We start from the raw sequence: 14,306 nt of genomic DNA on the forward strand, positions 1-14,306 counted from the left end.
AACAGCAACAAACACAAAATTTGCCCAAGACTCTCATGTGGCTGGCAGCAGCCAGTGTTTGCCAAGGAGAGGGCATGGCCTTTGGGAGCAGAGGAGTACAGCAGCGACCATCCATCACATTGTGGTCCCTTTAAATCTTCTCCGCTTGGCAGCTCCAGTTTTTCAGCGTTGCTATAGCAAATCTCCATGGCAATGACCCTAATCAGGGAAGGGGGATGCAGGAGGGGCGCATGCTCGGAGTGGCTGCTGGAGCCTTGCCTGCTGCTCACAGCTGCTCCAAGGCTCCGGACACAGGAGAGGACAGAGATCAGGTACTGGGCAGACTGGTCCTTGGGGTGCCTTGCGAGCCCATGGTGTGTCACTGCCGTGGTGTGTGTGAGAGGGTTTGCGTGTGCGCCGAGCCTGTGCTCGTCATGTCTCATCCCCTTCTTCGTGAGGAGCGTGCAGGGAGCAAACTGCTGCTTTTCACTGCTTCTCCTTCTTCCAGGCAGGGAAGAGAGCTTGAATTATTGACGAGAGCCATGGCGCTGCCGTGTGCGTGGAGCGAGATGCGAGCGGCAATGCTGATCCTCTCGGCGCTCAGCCTGCTCAGCGTGGGGCTGGCGGGGGCTGCCCAGGACTCCGGCAGTGTCATCCCTGCAGAAAGTAGGTACCTGCTGCACCCTGTCCTGCCTCCTCCTGCACTGCACCCTCAGCAGCCACACTGCTCCGGGGAACGCTGTGTTGTGTGATTTAGAGGAGAATAATGATGAATTTGTGCCATGGCAGCAAAGCACAGGAAAGCGACAGTCATAGAAACAGCAAGCAGGCAAAGGTTTAGTGGTTATTTAGGTAAAAATGCTAACTGCATACTCTAATTTTCATCTGAACTTGTGCTCAAGCTCTTTGTTTGGAGGTCTTTTATGTATGCTTGTTGGGAGTTTTGTTTGCAGATTTGCCACAATACGTGTGATGTCCTTACTAGTCTGAGTATTGTCAGAAGAAAATTTGTGTGTATTTCTGCTAGGGCATTACATCTTGCTTATTTTAGTATTTGGTTGGAACAATAGATCAAGTTCAACTTTCTTGTAACTACTACAGATCAACTTGGGGGATGTTTACCCAAATAATGCATTTGTAAAGCATACATAAATTTCTGAAATCCTGTAAACCTAAAAAATAAATAAACAGGACAGACTAGCTTGAGCACACCACAGAGCTGGGAGCTCTTGAATTTGGTTCACAGCTCTATATGAGCTTCCACTGTCATTTTGAGTAAGTCTCTAAACTTTCTCAGCTCCAAAATGAGGTGATAGTTCAAAGTTATTAGGGGATGGAGTCATTGTTCTCAGGGTGTTTTGGTGACAGCAAGTGGGAAGTAGCCAACCATTAGAAATATAAAATGTCCTTGGGGGGAAAAAAAAAAGATAATTGCATAAAACCAAATCTCTGGTACTTAGTCATGCTTTCATTTTTTTGACAGCTATCTTTTTATATGACTACCAAAATACTTAATACAAGATCTGATTTTGTCACTGTATTTTATTCTTTATTAATTCCATTACTAGTTTTCAAATACATTAGTATTTGTCTTCATGGGAGTTAGATGTTGAATTTCCCTCTTTTTTCATTCTCTTCTTTTTTTATCAGTGTTAAGGTTTGGTCTGTTCTAAACCAGATCTCACCTCTATTTTGTGTGTCTGTTTCCTAAGCACTCATTAATTCTAATAAGTTATGTGATGACTAGTCCATATTATCTCCTCGAAGAGAAAGTCAGGCTTAGAGAATAAATTATATGTACCTTTTGTGTGTCTGTGTTAGCAGAGGCAAGTCAACACATTTGGGAAAAAGTACACAGTGGTTTCTTGTTCTACTTTGTAGTGAGAACTCCCATTTGATCTGTAGAACAAAACTCTTGGCCAGGGTTTCTGACCCAAGTCTCACAGAATTATAAAACCATAGAAAGGTGGGAAGGGCCCTTTAGAGCTCATCTAGTCCAACCCCCTGCCATGGGCAGGGACATCTTCAACTTGATCAAGTTGCTCAGAGTCCAGTTCAACCTGACCATGAACGTTTCCTGGGATGGGGCATTGACCACCTCTCTGGGCAACCTATGTCAGTGCCTCACCACTCTCACAGTAAAAACTTCTTTAACTAGCTTAAATTGACCCTCTTTTAGTTTGAAACCATTACCCCTTGTCCTATCACAACCTTTTAGCCTTGCTAAAAAGTCTGTCCAATCCTTTTTACAGTATCAAGGAGTCTTTTCACCATCTTTTTACCATCCTCTAGCCAGGCTGTGGAGTTCTTTGAACAGCCTTTGAGGAAGTTTCCTTGTCTTGTCATACTCCTGCACTTGAGAGTGAGGAATGAAGGGCAGGTCAGTGTTTCTGTGGCAGAGATCCTGCAGAGACACACTGCCCCAGAGACTATGAGCATTGCTACAACAGCATAATGCTACTTCTGTCTGGGACTAGGCCAGGAGCAAGACTGTCAGCTGATTGTGAAATGCAAATTCATAGTGTTGTCCCTGCAGCACTTTTGGCTGCTGCAGGGACAGAGTTTTAAAGCCACAAGGAACACCTGATGCTCCTCGTCAGCCACTAGTTGAGAGAGTGCTGTGTAACTAAGTGCTGCTGACACTTTCCTCTGCCTGTTAGGGCTCTTCCTGATGGTTAACCTGTGAAACTCTTCCTGTAAGACACTGTGGATGCTAGAAGTTTGCATGAGATTGCAGAACTGATTGGTTAAATTCAAGGGGAAAAAAAAATCCTAGGAAGGGCTGCTAGATACAGTGGCATTTCTTCTGGCTCAGGAGCTGCCTTAGCATATTCCTGAGATCTGGGAGGGTCTTTGGGAATGCATCCCTCCAGACTTGCCCTGTTCTTATGCTCTTCCAAGGCATCCATTGCTGGCCAGGAAGGTCTCATCTATAACCAGTGCCCCTGGACATACCCTGGCATGGGGACATGACTGTAGGAGTGACCTGCTAGGATGGACCCTGGCACACTTGTGTCCATGGTAGGAGGCCAGCTGTCTGTCTGGAAGGCAGAGCTTACTGCTCCAGAGATGAGCTGTCCCATGCCAGCTGCTCTCAAGGCTTGGGAATGCTCCTAAACTTTCAATATTCCTCAAAAGACATAGATATGGGAGACTGGACCCTGCCTCAGGCACTCACTTTGATGTGATCCAGCACAGACATTCCTGGATCTTTTCCTGCTTGATGCTCCACAGGGTGTTTCTCATGAAGGAGCTGATCCCTGTGGGCACTGAGCCATTGAGGGGCACTGCCTCTGCAGCACGAGCACCCACCTTCCCTATTGCTGACACTTCAGCCCTTGCTGGCAAACTGCTGGCTGTGGGACCTGGATGACCCAGAAGGGGCAAGGGGGCTCGAGTATGTGTTCTTAACAGGGATGTAGGATGGACATGGACCACACTAAGTGTCCTTTTGCAGGGCAGGGCAGTGTGGTGCTCGATGCTTTTCCCTGTTCCCAGGTGTGTGACACGGCGCTGGCAGCATGCCTTGAGCAGGAACGTTCCCAGATGGACCACACAGTGTCTCTCTCCCACCTGGTGGGAGGAATGTGTCCCTGCTGCAGCATCACGAGCAGGAGAGGGGCAGCAATGCTCCGTGCAAGTGTGGGAGGTGCAGGAGTCACAGGAGAGAAGCATGAGAGTGAATCACAGTTCTCCTGAGCGTTGCAGAGACATCCTGTCCTGTGTGTGGCACTGAGATCTCACTCAGGGCACCATCCCCTGCTCCCTGCCAGTCACAGAGCCAGGCACAGCTTTTTATGAATAATTCTAATTAGCAATGATTAATTGTGTCCTTATACTTAATACACAGTATTTTGCATATGCAAAAGACTCTTCAAGTTTGAAGTGGTGCTACTAATACTTGCAGATTATTTTCTTTAAAGTTCTCTGCAATCCACTAAAAAATAAAAAGAAGCTATTTCCACAACCTCCCATTGCATTTATAGCCCAGATCACCCACTGTGAAAGCTAAAATATGGAATCTGAAGAGTGAAGCTGGTCAGTCTGTTTTCATTAGCCGAGGTGTGTGAAAGACAAAGAGTAAACACCAAGTATATGCAAGGAAAAGTAAATTAGACTTACACAGTGCTTTCAGTTCCACTTCCAGTTTTGCACCAAGAAGAAGCCAAGAAACATATTTTTTCTCTTCTCCTACTTCTCCCCAAACACACAAAGACACATACAGTCTTCATGCTGACAGGACCCATTTAAAGAGTTATAGCTGACTCTTGATAATTCTCATTATGTTAATCCACAAACCTGTTAAGTCTCCCTGTGAATGATAGTCTGTTCCCAGCTGTCAGCAAGGAATTAATGGCACTCTGCTGTACTTTGCTATGATGTGACTTAAGGCTTGGTTTCATGACTGCTTTAAGCTGATGTAAGCCTGTGCTGCCCCTGCCCTTCTCCTCTGCATAACCTGGCCTCCTCTCCTTGCTCTATTTCTTGTGCTGGCTGCAGAATTTGGGCATCCAGGATCTGATCAGGGGAAAAAAAATCAGTGCTCCAGCTGACTGAGGAGCTGCATTGTCACTCCTGCTGTGAGCAAGTGGAAGTGTGAGACGCCGTAGCCAAGGACAGAAAACATGGTGGAATTGCTCCTATATATTTAGATTTGTTTGGCAAAACAGATGCTTAGACATATTTATGTTGGGGAAATGTCCATGGGTACCTTGCTGAAAATATTGTGGGCATGAAGAGAGATGAAATCCACCTGGATAGGCCAGCTTAGCAGCTCACCTCATCATTCTGGAAAGCAGACCGAGGCAGGGAGTGATGGAGAACATCAAAATCATAAGTGGGACAAAGTTGGTGATTATTTAATAACAGTCTCTTCCACTGCAAAAATTAGAGGCAGGAAATGAAAGCAGCAGATGTCAACTTCAGAGCAGACAGGAATGGCATTTTGTTCACTCAGTGAATAGCAGAGCTGTGGAACTCATTGCCACAGGATGTTGCAGATGACAAAAGTTTGTGTGGATACAGGAAGCAACAGTGCAAATTAATGTGAGAAAAATTCATGGAGGGCTTATCAGACATAGAAACACCAGCCAGACGCAGGATATCCTCCAACCTCTTGGTAGGCTAGAAGAACATTGCTAGACACTTATATCTTCCTTAAGTATCTGCTTTTGGCTAGTGGCTTCAGCAGGCAGGGATGCTGACCTGACACAGAGACAGCAGTGCCTGGAGAAGGACTCTAAACCATGGAGCACAGCCCAAGAAATGGCATTAAAGAGTGAATATCCTGTGTTGTGGTGAAGCTGGCTGCATCTGCACTCTCACTTTGGGGAGCAGTGCCATGTTAGGAGCTTTGCAGGTGCTGATTCAGGACACACAGAGCAGCTCAGGCAGGTGTCCTCTGTGCCACCACCCTTCTCCTGCAGAAGCTGCTTTGACACCAGGGCAGCTGCTTTCCCAGGGCTGGCAGAAGGCAAATAACCACTTGGCATGGCTGTGCCATTCCACTAGTACCTTCCTGTTCAAACAGGAGCACTTGGCTGTCATAAATACCAGCAAATCACCCCACACAGCCATCCCATCACAGCTTTCACAAAGGCCTGGCAAGACGTGCTGGGTGACAGGCAGTGACAGATTATGGAATTCATGGCTCTCCTCAAAAGTGCTTTCTCCCCACTGCAGAAGTAGGACACATTCATTTATCACCTGAAGGGCTTTTTTTTTTTTTTTCTCCTTCAGGTTCTGATTTTGAGAACACTTTGGTGCTTGTCAGCACTTCAGGGCATGCAGCACCTCCCCGAGGTGGAGCCAGGGCAGGGCGTTTCTGAAAAGACCAGAGCGAGGGGAGGGAGCAGGGCTTGACACCGAGAGAATGATGGATTTGCTGACAGCAGTCTGAGCATGCAGGTTCTTTCTAAGGGCTCTGCTTCATGATCTGAAGTGGAAACAATTAAATTACTGAAATATTGAAACCAGGAGGGGGTTGAGTGTCTTCAAAGTGTGCTCAAAACCATCCTGTCACTAGTACTGTGCCTGGAGAGAGGCAGAATCTTTGTGAGTGATGCTGTTCTGATAGAGGTGGGGACTTTGCATCTCCTCACAACCTAGGAATTAAATCCTTAGCTTGATCTGCAGGTCTCCCTGAGATGTCAGCTGCATGGAGGGGAGATGGAGAAAGACAGGTGGGGGAGAATCACCTCCTGAATAGATCAAAGTCCCTAAGAGGCTTGCTGAGGACTGACAAGCACTCTGGCTGCTGCCTTCCTTCAGGTACAACCCAGAAGGCAGTGTTGGCAGCAGGGTGCCAGGCACAGATGGGTGCTGCAGTGCTGCTCAGCAGGTCCCTGGCTCCAGGCAGCTCCCCAGCCATCTCAGCAGCAGCTTTGCAGCCTCTTTGCTTTGGCAGAGCAGCACAGGTGGCTGCACATGGATGAGGATTTCGGCACTCCCCCCAACATGGGGGCTCTGTGATCAGTGTGAAATGCCCTCTTCCCCCATTCCCCCTGCCTCTCCTCCAGTATCTGCAATTTCTTCTTCTGAAAACTCAAACTTCATTAACTGGGAATAGTCAGAGATCGGTGCAGGGTGAATCCTGGCAGTGCAGAAACGCCCAGGTTCAGAAGTGAGCCATTTTAGCTGTTGTCAAGTCCCCTCCTCCTCCACTTCTCTGCCTTTTCCCTGCCCTGCCCCTCTGTGCACACACACTGGCAGCAGCTGCAGAGCCAGTGGGATGCTTTGCATTCCTGGCAGAGAAAAAAATACAGCAGCAGGTGAAAGGAAGCAAATACAGATCTGGCACTGTCCCTTGCCAAGCTGCTCTGTAAGAGCTCCTGTAAAAACAGACCTGCCTGTCTGGTTCCTGAACCACTGCAAACTGCTATTTTCAGTGTATCTGTTGAGAATTAACCCTCGCCTGAGGAGGGGTAAGGATTTCAATTTTAAGGGGAGAGGCTGGGGGCTGAAGCAGCAGGCAGAGTCAAGTCTGGGCCATGTTCAAAAAAGCACACACAGCAAAGTACTCTTTGTGTTTTTTGCTGATCCTCTCACATTGGCGCAAAGACAGATCCAGGCAGCCCTAATTTTGCACACATGCAGGTGTGGGTGCCTGGTAAAATGGAGTTTCTCCTGGCCAGGTCTCTGAGTATTCCTCCTCTGTACTGCTAAACTCCTAATTTCCTGCTGTGACAGTGATGTCTTCTTCTGCCTCCTTCCCCAGGCCGTCCCTGCGTTGACTGCCATGCGTTCGAGTTCATGCAGAGGGCGTTGCAGGATCTGAAGAAGACAGCATACAACCTCGACACGCGGGTATGTTTCTGTAGGAAAGCTTTCCCTTAGCCTTTATCTCCCAGCGGCCAGGTTTGCCTGTCTGGGTACAGCAGACATGACATCTCTGCTGACTCACTCCCATCTCAGCAAATAGGTTTATACCAAGCACGGATTATTTTTCACAGTCTGCAGAGGTTCATTAATGATCATCTAGTCTGACTTCTTGCATAACAGCCTAAGGAATTACCTCCAACAGTCCCTGCACCAAAAGGAGAAGGAAAGAAGATGTATGAAGGAGAGGAAAACAAGACAGATGATTTACTCTCTGCCTCACAACGTTGTTTCCAAGCTGTGGACTGAATATTCCCTGGGCAGGAGCAAAAAGGGAATGGGAGAGGGACAAGGTGGCAGGCAGGGCTGGCAGAGGAAAGGGAAGCACACACATCCTCCCCTTGCTCATGGATTGATACTCCATGAAAAAGGGGGAAGCACATTTGCTCGTGCATTTCTCACAGCACACAGGAGATTCTGCCACTTCCCCTGCCAGTCTGCAGAGGTCTCAGTGAACAAAGTGAGGGTGTGTTAAATGCCCTGATTTTAGCAATTCATACATGTGTGGGTTCATGTTTATGTGCAAACTGACTGGGGTAGGATTTACCACAGTGGTTCTGGTGCTGTCTGAAGTTTGCAAGAGGCAGGAGGTCTCTCTCCTCTGATAAAGCCCTTCCATGCCTGTCTTGTCCTACCTCTCCTCCCTTTGAGCAGAGCCATCTCTCCTGGCAGGTGAGAAGGGCTCCTTGCTCCTCTGCAGACACACTCAGCTCAAATTGTCATTCACAGCAAAGCCAACCAAAGGGATAGAAATCAATTGTGTGTCTCAAACTGTAACACAGAAAGGCAATTATGTAGCTTTGCCTTTGGTTTCTTGCGACCTTGGGCAACCATGTCAGGACCTACACAATGAAGTTGGTGTGACTTCAGCTTTCTTGAGCTATCAATAGCAAACTGATTAGGACAAAGCTCTGAGCGTGGGTTACATGCCAAAAGTTTCCCATGCACTGGAGTAGTAATAAATAATTTTTAAGTGGTAAAGTGTCAGTAAAGAGTAGCTGGCTTTACCTCCAGCAGCTGTGCTGGGCTCTTCTGGTACATAGCAGGGTTCCACCTGTTTGGATTAAGGTCAGCTGGAATGTTTTGTACCTACACATGACATGTCAAGACCAGGTGCAATTGCAGCTGTGCTGGTTCTTATACTGTCAACAGGCTTTTCATGGGAAGGTTGAGATTTTTTTGAATGCAATTGAGGCAGCACAATTCCTTAATCCCACGTACAGAGATATTCAGATGTATCTGTGATGTCTATTCTGCCTGGAGAGTGGACTTAGAATGCAGCCCATCAGAGAGCAGCACTGGCTTGGAAGAGGTGAGGCAGAATATAAAGGGAGAAGCTGATCCCAGAGTGCCACAAGATGAACTTCTGTTTCTGTGAGGACCTGGACAGGCCTGGCATGCCAAGGCACTGATAGAGACAGCTCTCAGTGTTACAGAGGAAGGGGAATAGGAACAGTGTGTCACAAAACCAAACAGAACCAGTTGTTAGTAAGATCACGCACCCTTAGACATCTGTCTGAGTTCAATAGTACTAGTAAATAAGGCTTATATTACTGTACACCTTTCCCAGCCTTTGGGTTGAGTCTCCAAAGGGCTTTCTATCAGAGATGCTTTGGTTAAACACAAATTATTGAATGATGCAGAGATACTAAAGTGAAATACAGCAGCCGAGGCCCTACAGCAACCTGTGGCCTTCTAAACTCTGAAAGGTAGAATTTCCATATCCTTATTCCTCTGCTGATGCTTGGCTCATGCTGACCAATGATAATTTCTCAAGTTTTACACACAAATACTTCATTGAATAACTCCTGAGTCTCGGAAATTGTTGCTACAAGGGCAAGCCTCATACAGGACTGCTCCTGCGTGTCAGGGACTTTCTAAGCCAATGCCATCAAGGCCACAATTAATTTTTGTAATTGATACTTCTCTTTCACAGTCTTTCAGTTTGCAGTTGAGTGCTCCCAGAGCTGCTCTTCCTGCCCGTAAATAGCCCTGAGTGACACCCAGGCAGAGTTTGTGGTAGCAGTGACAGCTTGTTGGCATTACAGTGAAATCCAATAAGCCTGTTTGATGTTAAGATGATTCTATGATTTCTCCTGGGCTCCCAACAATGGGAGCATTCACTCATCCAAGATTTCATTGTGCTAGCAGGGAGCAGTGTTTAACAGTGCCTGCCATTGCGCTAAGCTGATAAGTAAAAGCAGGCAGGGAATGTGAACAAGTCCTCTTTAATGCAAAGGTGGATGTCAAAAGTTTGAGTTGAAAAGGATATAGAGCTGTGGAGGGGAGGGAAAGCCCTTCTGGAACAGCCTGTCCTGCACAAGCTTGAAGTCTGAGAACAAGAAATGAATGAGAGAAGAGTGGGCACTGCTGGGGGATGGAGGTACTGCTGCCCATGCAAGGTAGGAGTGGAGTGGGATCCATACAGGAACACCCAGCTACTCCTTTGGAAACTGTCTTTGTTAATTAGCCCTTCACTGTGTCTAATTTATCAGGAGGTATCAGGCCAGAGGAACACCAGCAAGCTGAAGACCTTGTTGTTTCACAGAGCTTTGAGATAATTTCTTAACAAGTGGATTTCAACCTTTAATGGGTTTTTGCAGTGCAGATGGGAAAGGCATTCACAGTGAATTTAAGCCCACTAGATTCTTTTTCCTCCCCTCAAGAACCTCTTCAAAGCCAGTCTGCAAACTGTTTGAGGGACCACAGACCACAGGGTGAAAACCACAAGATATGCTCAGGAAGAAGTTTCTCTTCAGTCACAATTGCACTTGCTGATGTGAGTTGCTTGCACTAACAATTTGGAGTCTCACAAGAAATTGGCTTCTGAAATGATAGTGCTGTTCAAAAAATTCAGCCTTTATTTCTCAAAAAGTGTGACTAGGACACACAAAATATTTAAGTGATATGATCACAATTAAATAAATGATACTTTAATATATTTAAAGATCTAAAATTATTTTTCCCCCTGTATACAGAGAAAAAAAGCTTGGAAATGCTTTTCCACTAAGGAGGTCCAAATACAACAGCAAGTAATTTTAAACGATATATATAGAGAACAGTTTTTAAGCTTTTGCTCAAGTACTGATAATAAGGCAAATGTCAGTAAATTAACTCAGGTTAAAATAGGAACCACACACTCACACCTAGTTCTGCCCTGAAAGATTATGAGTTTCAGACAACAGGGTTAGACTGACAGCTGGATGCAACTCAGAGTTATTCTAGAGAATCAGCAGTGTAACTGAGAGCACAACTGGCTCCTCAGCACTTGCTATCTGGTGCAATTAAATTATACACTACTGAAGGCATTGTCAACAGGAAGCCATCAATCACCATGAAGGAATTAAGAGCAGTACAGTTGAAAGTGGAATTTGTCGCAGTGCTTATAAAGGACACTTTAATAATTTTGACAGCCTACTCCCTAGAAGTTAACTGTGAAAATGAAAACATTCAGACTATAAAAATACTTTCCCTGCATCTCAGTTCTGAATATACTCATTTCATCACTTTTTCTGGATGAAAACCAGCACTAATAACTATGATTTTTCACTCAGCAGAGCACCTTGGCTACAGCTGTGCAGAGGGATTAGATCTAATCAATTATATACTCTTTTAAAGTGATGTATTCAGTTCTTTGATTTCATGGGTGTTTTTTTTTTTTTTCCAGACAGAAACCCTCCTCCTGAGAGCGGAAAAGAGAGGTCTGTGTGATTGCTTTCGTGCAATACACTGAAATGAGCACTGGGATTTGGCCAGTGGACATTTATTCATTTTTAAAATGGTCTGCAGTAAATTACAGGAAGATACAGAGTGCAAGTTGTGCCCCACAATAAGGAAAAGCATTTTTATCAAAACAGGTATAGCTCAGCTAGATTATTTTTGCTTTATTGTGGTTTATCATTACTCTGTGTGATATTGCATCTGCTGAAATGTCAACAGAAGAAACAGTGCCAAAGTCTTGCTTATGGGTTTTATGTAAGGATAGCATCCTGCTTTTTTGGTATTTCAAGCCAAAAATTGTCCTCAGACTCTCAGGCCAACCTCTTGGATGTGTGATTTGCTATAGATCTATGAAAGTGATCAGTGGAGTAAAATTTTTTAATTTATTAAGAGAAGAATAACTTGAAAAGGAAGCTACTTTGCCATGATACATAGATAAACATTTACAAACAAGCAGACTTGGCTTTATATAGAAATTAATAGTTATCACTGACTGCTTGGCAGTCCAAGGAAGGGATTTGTTCCCAATTGTATCAATAGTCCAGTGCACAGCAAACACAGTAATCTGTCTCACAATTTTAATTTCTTCAGAGCCACAGAGTAGCTGTGATCTTTTTGGAGAGATTTATTAAGTATCTAATGTGATCAGTAACATTTGTAATCACATGAATATTGCCTGGCAGTTGAACTGACTGCGTCTGCCAAAATCTTCTAGAGAAGTGTCTTTGATTAAGCAAATCACATGCTGGATTGAACCACTCAAACTGGCCTCTACAGAGAGTTTTGGCAGAGAGCCTACACGCCTGCCTGCCCAGGAGTCTTTTGTAAACTGTATTTTGGGAAATACTTAAACTCTACCAAAATGGTCCTTAGCTCTTGTGTGGACTCTACACTCCATCGTGGTGGGTTACAGTGCTGATGTTATTAGTGTTCCTGTGCAGTCAGTGTGAGACAAGAGAGAATAAAACAATTCAGGCAGTGTAGTAGTAGTAGTAGTAGTAGTAGACAACAAGATCATGCCTCATTACTCTTTAAAAAAAGAATAGCAAATCCTTTCTCGTTGTTTTCTTTTTTTACTTTATTTTGGGAAGGAGAACAGAAAGCAGCCCCAGTGGAAAGTTGCCGTTGACAATAATAGATTTTTCATTGGGCATAAAACATCATCCCCAAAGTAGAGATTTGTATATCAGCTTGAGCATCTGTGTACAGGCTGAAAACTTTTGTACAAGTAAGAGTATTGGAGCAGGATCAACAACGGTGGTTTACAAAGTAATTTTACTAATTCTTATTACTATATCTGTCTTTCCATAACTGGCTGATGTTTCTGATATTTTGCTCTCAGCCTGCTCAGTAAGTTAGGGTGGAAGCTATCTGTATATTTCCAAACTGCTTCTCTCCCATTTTGTGTTCAACATCAGGCACAGGGAAATAGGGAACTGTGACCCACTGCCAACTTATTATTTCATGTGCAGTCACCCTCAGTAACACAAAGGAGTGTGTTGCCCCATATTTTGCCAAAGTTGTTTGAAATGCATGTGGTTCTCAGCAAGAAAAAGCTTCCTTGCACCTGCATTTCAAGTAGGAAATTTACTTTGTCCTTTGCAGTATTAGAGCAAAACCCCTTTATAGGTCACTGGGACCTGTTTTGTGTACAAGAGAAGCAGCATGACACAGCAACACCTCCCTTCTGGTAGCATCACACTGCACTGTGGCACCAGTCAATAGAGCAATAGAGATTCTCCTCATACACCCAATTCTACTCTACAAATACAACAGCAGGATTCACACAGATTCCTTGCAAAACACCAGCCTTTGGCTACTTTACTCCCACTTAGATTTGAACCAAAGTAATGCACAGCTTTTGAGCCAGCTTTTTGAGGGAGATGGAGTCCCAGCACTGAAACTTTGAATTTTCCAGCACAGCTCCCCTTTTCAGGGGGCAGCATATCTGTGGCTTGGTATTGCTATTGTGCATGCTTATTCTGCTGGTATACCCTAAAGGATCTTGCAAAGTCCTGTTAACAAGAACTGGGGTTTTTGTTCATGTTTTTATTTAGAAAAATGGTTGCTCACAGTTGAGTTTTGATATATGCAGCTTGTTACGATAAAAAGGTGGAATGAATGACAAGTGGATGTTGTCTGACTCCCAAAGGGATCAGAGTGACACTGCAACTTTATGGTTGTAACAGAGTGATTATTCTGTACTTCTCTATGTCTATAATCCAACACAATAAAAGGGCAAGATGCATTATAGTATTTGGTGTGCTTTGTTACTGATTTGACAAAATGATGATGCTTATGCATTAATTAATGTCTGGTCTTTAATTAGGCGGAAAATCCACAGAGAAAAGATGCTATTTTTAATACAAATATAAAAAGACCTTGTATTTGGGCTAAATTTATTAATATATTCTTATTTGCTGAATTATAAAGTCAAACTCACTCTTATTTGAAATAAAGGTACAGTGATGATTTTGTGAGCTTCTTTAAGGACCCCTTACTCTATACTTGGTGGTTTTGATAAAGTGCCTTGTAATTGCAGGATGGCATGAAGAAAAAGATGGAGCTAGATACTGTTAATTTATTTTTGCTCAGGAAGTTCATTTAAATTCAGAACCCCTTGAGTCTCCACTCTCTAGAAGAAGCTATGTATTTTGCAGAAGGATTTAATTGCAGCAGCACATAAAGTAGAAAGCCTTTTCTCCCACCCAACACTTCCAGTACTTTTTTTGCTGCAGAGCCAAAGCAGTTCTCGTGACCTTTTGAAACCAAGCTGTGTCTTCTCTTCTTTTGGTGCAGTGCTGCTGCTGATATCCCTGGGCACATGGCATTTGTACACAGGGTGGAATGCAGGTGGTAGCCTGTAAAATGCACAGCCAAGTCCTCCCTGGAAAAAAAATGGTATAATCATGTTAGTGTGGTGCTGTCTCTGGGCAGGCAAGGTGACAGAGAAATCCTGGTAATGATCCCCACATCTCCAGAGCTTCTGGTACCTGAGCCAGTGCCTTCTCTGGGTATAATGCTGTGTGTATTCTAAGTCAGTAGCTTTGAGCTGAGTCTCAGAACAACTCTCTGAAGACATGTCTGGATTTCAGTCTGGAAATGGAAACACAGTTTACCTTGCTTGTAATGTAGAATCCTGTTGGGTAACTTCAAAACTCAGTAGTATTATCGCTGGCTGAATCTAGCTGGTGAATGGACTGTGTGAAATGGAATACTCTGAAAATCCT

At 44.5% G+C, this 14,306-nt stretch overlaps 1 protein-coding gene across 1 annotated transcript; it reads left to right on the top strand.

Annotated features, from left to right (window-relative positions):
- Window positions 1-156: 156 nt before the first annotated feature.
- On the top strand, window positions 157-13,332 carry LOC146438722 (NELL2-interacting cell ontogeny regulator 1-like). The gene is made up of 4 exons (XM_085059634.1): window positions 157-311; window positions 488-645; window positions 7,196-7,284; window positions 11,024-13,332. Exons 1-4 carry the CDS (start codon window positions 187-189, stop codon window positions 11,087-11,089), a joined length of 438 nt encoding a protein of 145 aa, XP_084915760.1. The 5' UTR covers window positions 157-186; the 3' UTR covers window positions 11,090-13,332.
- The last annotated feature ends 974 nt before the right edge of the window (window positions 13,333-14,306 follow it).

Source organism: Lichenostomus cassidix, chromosome 4 (assembly GCF_008360975.1).
Source record: "Lichenostomus cassidix isolate B80296 chromosome 4, HeHo_3.0, whole genome shotgun sequence".
Taxonomy (NCBI): domain Eukaryota; kingdom Metazoa; phylum Chordata; class Aves; order Passeriformes; family Meliphagidae; genus Lichenostomus; species Lichenostomus cassidix.